Below are 14596 nucleotides of genomic sequence, written 5' to 3'. Positions count from 1 at the left end.
GAAAGCGAGACGTCAAAATATGTGTCACCTTACGCAGTCGGGGTAGTCATTATCACAACCAGAACTGAACACTGCAGGGATGAACATCCGACATTCCCAACAACATTTTCACCCAGAGGAAACGGACATGATTGGAGTCTCGTCCTCTAGTACTTCTAAACACATTAGAGAGGTTTGAAAGAACACGTTCCCCCCCCTACCTCTACTTTAGACACGTAGTCCCGGAGGCCCATCTCCAGCGCTGAGAAGAGGTCGTCATTGGCTTCCTTTGACACGGACCCCTGTGGGTTCTCTGGTGGGGACTCCGTTTGGACCTCTTCTGGGTACTGCTGTGGCTGCTTATCTGGTTTCTGTGGCCGCTTCTGTGGTTTCTGTGGGTGTTTTTTGGAGTAGTCTGAAGAAGAGTGGTCTTCTTGGGGCCTTCTTGGGGCCCCCATATCTGCACACGTGTTCTATTCAAGAGATAGATAATGAAACGTTTTGATTAACCTGGGACTACGGATGTAGTGGGGGCAAGTTGGGGGGCAAGTTGCTCTACCACAGAGTTTGCTACAAACAGCCACATACATCAATGCTCTAGTCAATACATGAATAATTGTAGAAATACAAAATGGCAAAAAGGCCTTAGAGAACAAGTGTTGGGTCATGTACCCAAAACAGATGTTTGGCAATGTGGTTCAGGGAGTAGCATTTTGCATTCTGGTACTTCAATGAAGAATGAATATGAATCATATTCTCTGCGACATGTTTGACCAGGACGTGTGTAATTGCTTCTTTGGAGCGGTGAGGTAGGTCCCAGTACACCGTGGCCCTTCCCGCTTTCAGGATCCTGAAGAAGAAAAACGACATATTTAAATGAATCAATTCATGGATATACTGCTATACAAATCAAGTCATCTTTTAGGAAGTTGATTAAGCATTCTTCAGTGGAGGAGTGCTGTTGGTATAACCGATATGGTGTGTGGAAAAAGAAAAAATTGTATCGCCTGTGTAAATCGTGTCCTTTTAAATATTGTTGTAAATGTTAGTGATGTAAATGTGTGTACGTTTTGTAATCAGGGGGCACCCTTGAGGAAGAGACCTTGGCCTCAACGGGAGTTCCCTGAATAAAAAAATGACACAAAAAAGACATGTTCTGACCAATTTGTTTAAAATCTACCCATCCACTATCAGTGATCATTAATCCTGGTCCAGGACAGCTGCGTTGGCTCCTGTGTTGGCTCAGCCTAGTGCCATCACAATTGATTGAAATAATCAACTGATCAAGACCTTGATCAGGTGAGTCAAGTGCGTCACTGCTGAGCTGGGACAAAAGCCTGCAGCACTGTGGCTGTACAGGGCCAGGACGGACCATCACTGTTCAGTGATCCGGGGGTAGTGGTGGACTAGCGAGATAGTGAGTTGAAATGGTCATGAGTTCAAATCCCACCTGGGAACACCACCACTTAGTGTGCCATTGAGAAAGGCACTTAGCTCTAAGTTACTCCAGGGGAGACCGTCCCTGTAATCTCTAATTGTAAGTTGCTTTGGAAGAAAATGGTTTAAATGTGAACGTAAATATAACCGTCCTCATCCCCCTATTCTAAAGAGGCCTTACAGATGCACCCCCTCCTCACCGTGTAAAAAGGTCTCTGCGACAGGGGTTGTGTATCCTCATGAGGACCACCCAGCCCTCGAAAGCCCCGGTCAGAGCACCGCTGGCCACCCTCTCCCTCCACACCCGTGGTGGGTTAGAGGCCCTGGGGGTCCGCTGGGCCATGTTCAGCTCATAGGGTCCCTCTGGCAGCCACGCTTTGTTCTTAACACTGTCCAACACGTACTGCGGAGTCACAATCCACTTCCCTGACAGGAGGGAAATGTCAGCATCTCAGAACAAAATCAAAAGGCATTAGAGCCTTTTAGAGCACTTCAATCCCGTCACGGGCTGGAAATAAAACTATCATCATTGTATTCTCCATCATCATCATCATCATCATCGTGATCATTTTTTATAGTCTTCATCATCATCATAACGGCCTTCCTCATCATAATAAATATTAATCACCATCATCATCATTTTTTTTGTCAAGACTAAAAAAAACATATTTTTAATATTGCCTTTACATAAGGCATAATTAAATTATGATTATATAATGATGGGAGCACTTTGAGCTGCAACGTTTGCAGGAAAAGCGCTATACCAAAAAAAGTTGTTATTATAATCGCCATCATCATCATTGTAGTCTTCATCATCATCACCATGATCATCATCATCATCATCATCATCACCATGATTATCATCACCACTACCACCACCACTCACCTCCAGCGCAGGCTGACAGGAACTTCTCGCTGTGCAGGTTATGGGTGACTATCAGATGGGTGGTGCCGTCTCTGTAGACCTGGACGATGAAGGAAACCTTTACAACTCAACCACAGGGTTCCTACAAGTTTCAACAAGTCAAATCTAAGACCTTTTTAGACCTATTCGCGACACCATAGCTTTTTGTCATCCTCGAGGTGATGAAATTAGGGATTTCACTGCCATACAGACAAAAAAGGAAGCGAATTGGCATTGTTTTGGTTCCAGCTTGATTCATTTCCACGTAAATAGGTGTGGTCGGACTGATTTCCTTGCAGGATACTTTTTTTAAGACCTAGCACCTAATTTTTAGACCGAATAACTGCAATTTGCGGCCTTTTTAGGCCTTGTAAATTGGATTGCTGGATTTTAGACTTTAAGGCTTTTTAAGACCAGCGAGGGTACCCTGAACCACTGTACGACACAACCCATACAGTACACTCCACTGTTCTCCTGCCCCAGCGGTAAACCCACACACAGGCGTAGGGACAGGACAACAATGGGGAGAACACTGCTATTCTGTCATGAACTGGCCAGGTAATGAAGCATTGTTCTTTTTTTTTTATCTGATGACTTGTTTGATCGATTGACAGCATGAAACTTAAGTTGTGAACAATGCTTTTCTACAATACTACTGATGACGTATCAGGGTCTTGAAGGGTTGTTCCATTTCATAGGAGAAGATTTCAACCACTACCCCTTGTAAACTGAAAAAAAAAAAAGTGGCACTCCAAAACGAGGGGTAGGGGTGAAAATGAGGAAATGGAATATGATACAATAATGCGGAACAGGAACCTGAAACGCAACTTTAAAATAAACGTGAGTAACCTTTCTTGTGAGGGGGGGGAAAAGGGTTAAGACATTCGCAGCACATTTTGCTCCTCTGGGAATGTAGCTACTATACAGTAACTATAAAAAGAGACAATTTAGGGCAAGGATAAAATTACATGCCAACATCAGAAACCAATTAGGTTCATTCTTCAGGGCTAATCACCTACTGTTAATCTTTCTCTGAATGAATTGTATGACAGGTGCTTTACAATGCTCTCAATGGCAGCCTTGCATGCTATTTTCTGCTTATGGGGGGGGGGGGGGGGGAGTGGATGGGGGGGGTTACACTTGGGAGACACACTGAGCACTGATTAATGAATGCGATCATCATTGTGCACTCAATGGGTAATTTAACTGCAACCTCTGACTGGATACAGATACCACGGGAGGCTGGTGGAGGTAGAAATCGGAGGATGGCAATAAGAAACCCCATCAAACACCATTGTGTGATTTTGACCTCCACCACCCTCCCCTGACAAGAGACACTGTGTACAATAATGGCAGTGTGCGTCAATATGTTATAATACGTTCATCATGTAGTTACTATGCTTCTAAGGAGCATATTGTTTTCAGAGACAAATCTGGCTGCTATAGTCAGTCAGTAATATACAGCTTTCACAAATACATACAGTAGCTGATGCAGTAATAGTATTCAAAGGGCTGTTGACAGTTATTTTTAGGTCTGCAGGACAGGTCTCCCTTGTAAAAGAGGGCATTCGACCTCAATGTGACTTCCTGTATTTCATTTCATTGACGTGCTTAAAACACCAACCATCCTTAATACTTACAGAGCCACCCATGTATTTCCCTCGCAGTTTGTAGATGCCACGGATCAACTTGTCCTTCATCTGAGGGCTCTTGCTCCCAGAGATTTGGAAGACATGTTTAGTGTCCACCATCCTGGTTAACCTAGAGAGAGCAGAGAGACATCAACACGAATCTGTCGGTTAAGTGTCTGAAATGATGACTGACTAGACTTTTACCTAGAGACAGTTAAGTCAACTCGGACATACGGGCAGCGATAGAAGCCGGAAGAGGCAGTGACCGTCACTGAACTTGAGCCATTGACTCGTGTCTGCCTAGCTGTCTGGACATGTAACACATTTAAAAAAAAAAAAAAAAAAGTGGCATGTTCTCTGCTGACATCTCAGTACATGCAAAACATGAAACAAATTCATCGATGTAACCCTGGAATACTGTATGATCTTTTTCTTACCACTGAATTGAAAGCAACACATTGTTCCTGGTTCGGGGGTTTGGTGATCGCAGCATACTGTATGACAACTCGATGCAAAGACAGTGTGTTGATAACACGTTACGGTTGAAGCCCGAATATTGCGGGGTTGTGTTGTGGGGGCTGTCATATAGCACAGAGCTTTTACAAATAATCTCAGTATAATCCCTTTGCATGCAAGCGTCAGTGTCAAACTAATGTGGTATGAAATGCATGCGTAGTTAGGTGTCACGTGACCTGTCACCCGCAGGCAGCTATTTTTCAACAAACCAAAATTTCAACGTCCTGATATATATTAATTTAATTTCATTTTTAATTGTAATTTCATATATCGCTGTCGTGCACATTCCTTTCTTTCATTCATTTCCTATACAAATAAAAAGTTAGTATTATTATTAGCCACACTGAATAGTAACAGAATGTCAACACTTCAAACCTCGTTTTGTTGTCGTCCACTCTACCGCCAAATGTAGGGGCTGCGTTCGTAAACTCGCTCTGAGAGCCGGAGCGCACACTGGGTTCAACGTCATAGAGCGACCGAGTCATTTGATTGGACAAGAGGTATTCCACGAGTGCTGATCAGGTTTTCCAGAGCGAATTTACGAACGCCACCTAAGAATCTGTCCAGATCGGACAGCCCGATGATACCATTTTGGCTAAGGCAGCAGTATTTCACACCATTCGGATAACGGTATTCAATGACATCCCTTCACACTGTATGAACTCTTTTACAAAAAAACATAGATGTTTTACATTATTGCTTATTACATGAAAGGAGACATGAAAACTCGCTAAGCAAAACAAGGTTTCCGTACCACCCCTATGCCTGATAGGGAAGTCCTCTGACCTGACAGTCAACTGGATGAACGGGGTTGACGTAGGGCAAACGTATAGCTAACACCTCGATTTATCGTTGTGAAATGGTATTACTGTAGAAAAGGGGCATATAATACACGTTTTTTAAAACCTCTTATTTGAATAAATGGACGCCATCCTCACGACATTCAGGTGTACGAAAACTCTTGAAGAAAACATCCCCCTACAGTCTGATAATTGGACTATTCCAGTGGGCGGAAGCTTTTACCGGAATGAATCGCTTCCGGGTGGTTGTCACAGACGCTTTCTCCAGGTTGGTTTGATTGTTTTTGATTGAAAACTTTATTAGAAGATTTGCAGAAGTAGGTACATGAAAGTACATATTACATACAAGGTCAACTAACAGGATAACCCAAGAAAGCCACTGGCTTATTTCAATTGGGGTCCTTGATTCTCAATTCATCGTTACATGTAAGACAGACAAAAAAGCTAGTACTATCTACAAGATAATACAGACAAATACAACAATGTATAGCAATGTATAATGTATAACAATGTAACAGTTCTTACTGTGTTCCTTATCACAACAATCACACGTGGGTGTGTGGAGGTGTGTAGATTATTGATCAGCCATTATATCATGACGTTAGAATTATAAGGTTCTATCTCCATTTTTGTCAAAATTGAGTTTTTTTACATAATCTGATCCATTAGGTGTTTATTAATGCCTGTGTGGTGTTGTTTTTTTAAATGTTGACATTTTTGAGTTAGTAATTCATAAAATACAAAGGTTCCATCTCACAGAACATAATGGAATGTAAAAAACGTTGATGCTCAATATCTCTGAACTGCCCTAAACGGAGATAGAACCTTATAATTCTAAGCTCACCATATGACAAACGTTTTTAACGGAATACTCGTGGCCTTTTACATAGGTTCAGCTGAGTGATGTATTATATTAACAGCATAAACAGGTTTCTAATCCTTTTCTAAGGTGTACTGGCCAATAACTGTCTAGTACAGCGTTACTCACGGTTCACTATGTGTGAGTGAGGTGGGTACCTATGCCAGGAGTAATTAATCGAGTGCAATCAGAGTGAATGATCATGCAAACGGCGACATCCTGTTATTCTATTCACTGTACACAACACAAGTTGCCTTGTAAATGGACAAAATAAAGGTTATATTAGAAAAATGATTTTGAATATAGGCCTATTGTTTATTTCTAAACTATTTTTTCAGTTCACTTACTGTATGCTAGGCATTAATTTGCTGTCATTCAGGGTTGATTTCTCTTTCAGTGTGTTTGACAATTACAATTAAGAACAGGCCTCGCAATGACACTATCTAAAAGTGTTTATTGGATATGCACACTAGTCAACAAACAGTTATACGAGTGATATGAACATTGCGATGTGCATTAGTCTCTAGAGGAAGGAAACACATAGCTATGAACAGAGAATAGGACAGGGAAAAGCCCACAGACTTACCTCATAAACTAAGCTAATAGGCTGCTATACAGTATCCTCCTAATGTCTTGTCTTGTTGTCTCGGATGTCTCCTAATTGTTTTCATGCATGTTCCTGTAAAGCCCACTGTGATGCATCTGTGTATGAAATGTGCTATATAAATAAAGTTTGAATTGATTTGATATAATCAGCCACAGCTGTTTCTCATTGAAGCCTAATAATGATCTACTACAACGAGGACCTAATAATGTGTATTGTGCTGTGGAAAGGTGTTCTTTTGGAAATGAGACGATTGATCATCTGGCGTTGTTGTAATGACTACTCATCTTTTCACTAGGATCTATGACTGGACGTCTAGACAACTTTATGTATCATGGATGATTGGAATATTTTGAAAACCCATTTGTTCACATACCAATGGATTTAAAAGACAAGTCTGAAGTTACTCGTCTGCAACAGAAGGTATGTTAAACAGCTGTTATGGTGTTTACATGTTGTAATAATAGATCATTTAAGTTCTAGATAAGCCATTGAGTAACAACAGGAAAATAGCAGAAACAGACCTTCCTTGAGCTCTGGTTTGAAAAAGTTCTGTAAAATACACACATTGACATTCTGTATAGACCTATGTTTTGTGTTATGTTCCTTCCTACCCATTTATAACCTCTCCATGACCCCTCCATAGCCTCCATGACCTCTCCTCATCCTCTCCATGACCTCTCCTTCATCACCTTCACACCTTCGGTTGTCTTGTCTATGATTCGTCCTGTGCAAATTCACTCAACGGCTTAAGCCACTATATAAAACAGGTGTGTTTTCAATACATTAGTGTTACTAAGTGGTCCTCTGTGGCTCAGTTGGTAGAGCATGGCGCTGACAATGCTTAGGTTGGGGTTTCGATTCCAGCTGGGACCAAATACTAAACAATGTATGCACTCATTGCAATGTAAGTCACATTGGATAAAATAATAAAATCTCCATTGAAGATCTAGTGAGTCATGATCTGAATTTGCACAATGGTGACCTGTTCTTTGATCTCTGTGAACTGTGCCACACTGTATATTTTTTAATGAACAATAAATCAAGGACTTTGACCTGTATTATAGAACAGACATTCCACATCCTGTTTAAAATGTTAATAAATAACATATCATGGACCGGTTTCACAGACAAGGAGTTTTTGCACGTATATTAAGGGCCAGTTTCACAGACAAGACCTAAGGCCTTTAGTCCTGGACTATATCACACTTTCAATATAAAATCTCCATTGAAGATGCAGGCTTTTAAATCTAGGATTAGGCTTAAACCCTGTCTATGAAACCACACCCATATGTGTTCAATAATAGTACATCTCACTTAATGTTTCCAACCTTGCTCAACATTCATAAAACAGACTATTGCCTAATGTGTGGCTCAATCAGTCAGCTGACACAGACCTGTACCTCTCGTCCCTTCTCAAGTCCCGACGGAGCACTTTGAGCTGCAACGTTTGCGAGAGAGAGAAGGGATGACATGCAGGATATGTCCGCAGCCAGAATCATTCTAGGAACAGTATATACAAATACAAGTTATTATTACAAAAAAGTTATTATTATTATTATTATTATTATTATTATTATTATACTTCATGCTGGCTCATGTATCTTACCGATATTATACAATATTTGTTTACAGCAGGCCCATATTTATTTATATGTTTTTACGGCATTTCTGCTTTATTGGGATAGAGAGAGTAGAGATTGACAGGAAGGATGGGTGAGGGGCGCTTAGGTGGCGTTGACCACGTACCGCACGTACCGCAGGGTTCCTAGTATGATTCCGGCTGCGGACATATCCTGCATTTCATCCCTTCTCTCATTCTCATCCATCCTTCCTGTCATATCTCTACTATCTCTATCACAATAAAAAGAAAAATATGAGTGGGGCTGCCCACAAAAAAAAGGAAGGATGGGAGAGAGGAGGGATGACATGCAGGATAGGTCGATGGCCGGAATCGAACCCTGGGGACCCTGCGATTACATGGCATGCACCTTTTTTTTCGTTCTTTTTAATCTTTTTTCTCATAAAAAAATATTCATACAATTTCAATCGTAGCTATAGTATTCACATTACTCCACACTAACACAATTCTAAGCACCATAAACCCCCCCCCCAAAAAACTAAAAACATACCATCTCTATGAGACAAAACCACTTGTTGGGATAACATGCAGGATAGGTCGATGGCCAGAATCGAGGCAGGGACCCTGTGATTACATGGCATGCACCTTAGTGGTTCTATGCCACCCAGACGCCCCAAATGATAATAATAATAACTTTTTATTTGTATAGCACTTTTTGTGCAAACGCTGCAGCTCAAAGTGCTCCAATCATCACACAATCAGAATTCAATCATCCAGTCATTTAAAGGCAACACTAAAAAGATGGGCCTTTAGTCTTGACTTGAACACACCTGCCGAGGCTGCTTCTCCAATGCAAACCGTCAGTGTACTCCACAACCTGGGCGCACAAAATGAGAATGCAGCCCCACCAAATCTCCTCTCCTGTACATGTGGTACACAGAGAAAACCAACGTCAGAAGACCTGAGAGCTCCATTGGGCTGACATGCTAGCAAAAGGTCTTTCAGATATTCTGGTGCTGTGCCAGTGAGAGCTTTATAAACAAGCAGAAGGATCTTGAAATCCATTCGGAAAACACAACAGGAAGCCAGTGTAGAGTCTCCAAAATAGGAGCCACATGAGCTTGTGTGCCTGCCCTGGTCAAAACCCTCGCTGCTGCACCTCGGACCAACCGCAGCTGGCCAACAGCCCTCCTCGGGAAAGACCAGAAAGGAGACCGCCACAATAGTCCAAACGGGCAACAACAAAAGCATGCATTAACACCTCTGCATCAGCTTGCCGGAGAAAATGTCCAACCCCTGCAACATTCCGCAGATGACAAAAGGCATTTCCAGTGATAGACTCGATGTGAGGCCCAAAGCCCAAGTCAGAATCTACAATCACACCCAGACTCCCAGCTTCATGTTTGCAGCTTGAAAGCAAGGCTCCCATGGCACTTGACAATCCGTCCCCTTGGGTCGGATCCCAGGAGGTCCTGGTCCAATGACAATAAACCCAGCCCTGTCCCGATTCAGCTGCAGAAAATTCCTGGACATCCAAAGTTCCATATCTCGGAGACAACTCTCCAGCGAGCCGAGTGCATGTGAACCACCAGGCAACACTGACATGCACCGCCGAGCATCACCAGCACAACCACGAAAATTCACACCATGTTTTCCGATGATTCCACCCAATGGGACCACGCACAGGGAGAAGAGCAAGGGACCAAGAACAGACCCCAGAGGGACCCCACATGCGATGTCAACACCATCAGAAACAGAGTCTCCCAGGACAACAGAGAAATGCCCACCAGCTAGACAAGATCCAAACCACTCCAACACAAGTCCTGAGAGACCAACACAGCCTTCCAAACGATGCACTAGAACACTGTGATCCACTGTATCAAAAGCAGCACTCAAATCGAACAAGACAAGAACTGATACACCACCAGCATCTATGATGAAGTCTGAGATCGTTTACAACCTTTACTAATGCAGTCTCAGTACTGTGGTTAGAACGAAAACCTGATTGAAACTTCTCAAATAAAATGTTTTTGCTAAGAAAATCAATTAAGTTGTCTGAAAATCACTTTCTCAAGGATTTTACTTAGAAACGAAAGGTTAGATATTGGTCTGAAATTTCCGAGAACAGAATTATCTTGCTTTCCTTTCTTAAGAAGTGATTTTATAATGACAGATTTTAGAGGAGTGGGAAAGATGCCAGTTAACAAAGAGCAGTTCACAATTTCGAATACATTGTCAGTTAAACAGTCCAAGACACTTTTGAAGAACCATGTTGGGATTGGATAAATAAACATACCTGTACAGCAGGCAGTGCAGTGTACAGTAGTGTAGTCCCTGTACAACAGTAGTCAGTAGCTTTCCTTTAAGAATACATTAGATCACTCTGAAGCATTTTGATGTGAAAATGTGTACCTCTTTAATTCCCTATGTTCTCTCTAATACTGTTGACTTTAACTTGACATGCTCTCTTAAGTGGCTTTAAAATGTCTGCCTGGGGACGGGCTGCTAAATATTTCAAGAACAAACTCATTACTCTAAACGGAACCGTGAGAGTGAAAGAGTGTGTGTGTGTGTGTGTGTGTGTGTGTGTGTGTGTGTGTGTGTGTCTGTCTCTGTGTGTGTGTGTGTGTGTGTGTGTGTGTCTGTCTCTGTGTGTGTCTATGTGTGTGTGTCTGTCTGTGTGTGTGTGTGTGTGTCTGTCTGTCTGTGTGTCTGTCTCTGTGTGTGTGTGTGTGTGTGTGTGTGTGTGTCTGTCTGTGTGTATCTGTGTGTGTGTGTGTGTGTGTGTGTGTCTGTCTGTCTGTCTGTGTCTGTGTGTGTGTATCTGTGTTTGTCTGCATGCGTGTATGTGTGTATGCGTGAGCGAGCGGAGCAGGGAGACAGACTGCAGGGGAGGAGAGGAGAGGTGGTAGTGTAGGTGGTTTAGTTAGTCTCTCTACAGTACAACGTCTGGCCCAGTCATCCCAGTGGCAGCAGTCACAAACACACTGGGGCTCCTCAACATCTGCTTTCACAATAGCTAATGACAAGACAAAGGAGTCGTGCTGCCTCTCCTCCTAATGAGGCCCTGTGTGGTGACGCCGGGATCCTGACACTCTCCCTCAGCTCTCTCACGTGGGCCGCGCGCCACACACCAGCACCGATGCATATCCTGTCTGCCACGGTGTTACCGCAGCCTCCGCCGCGCGCACACACACACACACACACACACACACAAAGACAGACACACATACACGCAGAGACACACACACACACACACACACAGACAGACACATACACAAATACACAAAGACAGACACACAGAGACACATACACAGACACACACACACACACACACATACATGTAAGCAAGCAGATACACACACACACAAGCATGCACATACACACACACACGCACACACACACAAGCAGACACACACATACAAACAAAGACACACAAAGACAGACACCCACGCACACACACACACACACACACACATACATGTAAGCAAGCAGATACACGAGCACGCACACACACATACACACACACAAGCAGACACACACATACAAACAAAGACACACAAAGACAGACACGCACACACACACACACACACACAGTATAATTACACTGTCGAGTTCCTAATCCGTCGATTGAAAACCTCCACGTCTCCAGAAGTCACTCTATAAACTACCCTCCCAGACAGTGCACAGAGGGAGGATGATGAGAGGGGGAGATGAAGGGAGAGAGAGAGAGAGAGAGAGAGAGAGAGAGAGAGAGAGAGAGAGAGAGAGAGAGAGAGAGAGAGAGAGAGAGAGAGAGAGAGAGAGAGAGAGAGAGAGAGAGAGAGAGAGAGAGAGAGAGAGAGAGAGAGAGAGAGAGAGAGAGAGAGAGAGAAAGGGGAGAGGACATAATAAAGTAGAAGCTTAACTGCGGAGACTGTCAAGTGAGGAAAATAATATTTGTCCAGCTGGACAGCCCTCCCTTTGTGGCGGCTAAATGAATGTTGAGCTTTCTGTCTACCCTGTCAGGGAGGTGCGGCGGGGCTGTTTGGAGCTTGACAGGGATTATTAAAATCACAGCAGATGAAGGGGAGAGGAGTGTGAGAAAGCCAAATTGACACTGACACTCTCCATTACATTCCACTTGACTCACGATGACGATGTAGATCTACCGTCTCGCCGATTGGATGTTCGGGTTGTGTGTGTTAATCATCAGGAGAGAAGGGGTGGAGGGGAGGGGATGGAGGAGGAGGGGGGCAGACAGAGGTACGGAGGGTGGGAAGGGGGGGGGGGGGTTGGATTGTTTATTTAAAGCCTGAGTGAAGAGTCCCTTTTTCCATTTATTTATTCGTCTATTCTTTTATGTTAACTCGCTGTAGTGTCACCGGATGCTTAATATGCAGAGAGGCTATGCATTTATATCAAGGGGTCCTCGTACTGTAAATGGAAGGAGGGAGGGAGGGAGGGAGGGAGAGGGAGGGCGGGGGGGGGGTGAAGTAGGAGACAGGGGGAGAAGGGGAGGGACGGAGGGAGGGAGGGAGGGACGGGGAGGTGGAAAATATGTATTGTTGTTGATAAGCAGCCTCTTGTTTCAGGTGCAGCTGGTTGACTGTTCCAGATAAGAATCGTGTTTGAGGAGAAATCAAATTACCATGTCTCATATGCTGTGATTTGTGTGTCTGCGTGTGTGCGCGTACGTGCGTGTGCGTATGCGTACATGCATGTGTGCTAGATAGAGACAGAGAGCGGGGGGGATATAGTCCATCCATGGGCTAGTACCTACATTAATGCAATTCTCCCATTCAGTGTTCTGCTTCCCTTGTGTTGCATTCAGCATTCATTCATTCATTCATTCATATGCATTCAATGGCAGCAGCCTTATAAGACTATATTACCTTCTGTCCTCCTCATCTCTGGCATTGAAGCGAAAGGGGGTTTCCATGACAGAGTCGTCGAACCCGTGCATGTTTCATCTTCTTAAAGCACATGCAGGATGTGAACAGGTGCTCTTCCCCTTTCTATTACTCAACCTTTTATTTGTATTCCTCTTGTATTCTCTACCTCCCTCTCGGACTCCCCTCTCCACCTCTCCCCCTCTCCTCCTCTTCGCCTCTCCCCCCCCCCCCCCCCTCTTCTCCTGTCCTCCTCCAGGGCAGGATGGAGTGGCAGGGGGACCTTCCCCAGGACCATGCCTTCGTGGAGCTCCTGGTCCCCGGGTTGCCTAGCGACATGGACGTCCAACAGCTGCTCAGGGACACGGAGGAGAAGCTGAAGCTCAACGCCTGCAGGTCGGTATCTCACCAAGCGTCTCAACAAGCCCTTCTCATTGGGCCTCGAACTGTACCACGAATCATCAATCTGGTCTGGGAGGTTGCTCATTGGCAGATCAGAGATAGCTGTTGACATATGACACTGACATACAATAAGAACAACAACAACAAAAAAAGGGTTTTCTTTTGCAATATGCTAGACAAGGCTACCCCGTCACGAGAGCGTGATTCCAAATCACTGTCGCTACGGTAACTGATTGGTACTAGTTCTGTCTGTAATCATGGCCGATCATCTGTGATCAGTAATAGGCAGTAGTTGAGAGTGAGTGAGTGAGTGAGTGAGTGTGAGTGTGTGTGTGTGTGTGTGTGTGTGTGTGTGTGTGTGGGTGTGCGTGTGCGCGCGACATTCAGTGTAATTAGTGTAAGTCTTGGTGTAGGCCTGGTCGCCAACGTGTCATTCTGAGTAGTGTCGTATTGTTGTGGTTGGTTGACGTGTTTGACGATCCATCATCATCCTCTAGTCTACAGGGATGGTTTGTTATCGCTAAATGTTCTCTGGCAGGACGAAAGTCCAGGGTTTAGACACACACACACACACACACACACACGCACACACACACACACACAGACACACACACTGAATATTGTGGCTGAGGAGTCCCCGACATTGTTCCTCTTCTGCTCTGAGTGGATAGTGGAGGTTGAATAGCAGGCTATCAGAAGGAATATTGATTTGAAGTCAATAATCTGTCTGAAAAATGCACTCTCAGTGTAACAATCAGCCTTTTCTTCTGTCATATTGACACGGCTGTTACAAGGTCGTCTTTGTTTGGTATACAGCACATGGACAATTTCAATGTTTCAGCCATCAGATACGATAATGCAACTTTACGTTTATAATGATGAAGTGTCCACTGACATTCTAATATGTCTCCTTTGTGTGTCGTGTGTGTGTGTGTGTGTGTGCACGTGCACTCGTGCGTGTGTGTGTGTGTGTGTGTGTGTGTGTGGTGCGTGTGCACGTGTGTGCGTGTG

The 14596-nt window shown here is 43.9% G+C and overlaps 2 protein-coding genes across 2 annotated transcripts in view; one reads left to right on the top strand and one right to left on the bottom strand.

Moving 5' to 3' along the window:
- Positions 1-13257, bottom strand: part of slf1 (SMC5-SMC6 complex localization factor 1) — a gene marked incomplete at both ends in the record, with an annotated part of 51709 nt that extends 38452 nt beyond the window's left edge. The window contains 5 exons of the mRNA XM_080531309.1: positions 201-423; positions 1617-1842; positions 2303-2381; positions 3961-4081; positions 13187-13257. Of these exons, the coding sequence (XP_080387435.1) occupies positions 201-423; positions 1617-1842; positions 2303-2381; positions 3961-4081; positions 13187-13257 (720 nt within the window). The remainder of the gene's footprint in view (positions 1-200; positions 424-1616; positions 1843-2302; positions 2382-3960; positions 4082-13186) is intronic.
- A 191-nt stretch (positions 13258-13448) lies between these two features.
- The window catches only part of kiaa0825 (KIAA0825 ortholog), a gene marked incomplete at both ends in the record, with an annotated part of 154737 nt that continues 153589 nt past the window's right edge, over positions 13449-14596 (top strand). Inside the window, one exon of the mRNA XM_080531308.1 lies at positions 13449-13579. Coding sequence (XP_080387434.1) covers positions 13449-13579 — 131 coding nt within the window. The remainder of the gene's footprint in view (positions 13580-14596) is intronic.

Source organism: Nansenia antarctica (genome assembly GCF_963989245.1).
Source record: "Nansenia antarctica genome assembly, chromosome: 5".
In the NCBI taxonomy this organism is placed as follows: domain Eukaryota; kingdom Metazoa; phylum Chordata; class Actinopteri; order Argentiniformes; family Microstomatidae; genus Nansenia; species Nansenia antarctica.
Note: the sequence above shows the minus strand (reverse complement) of the source record. Positions and strands in the feature narration are given on the sequence as shown.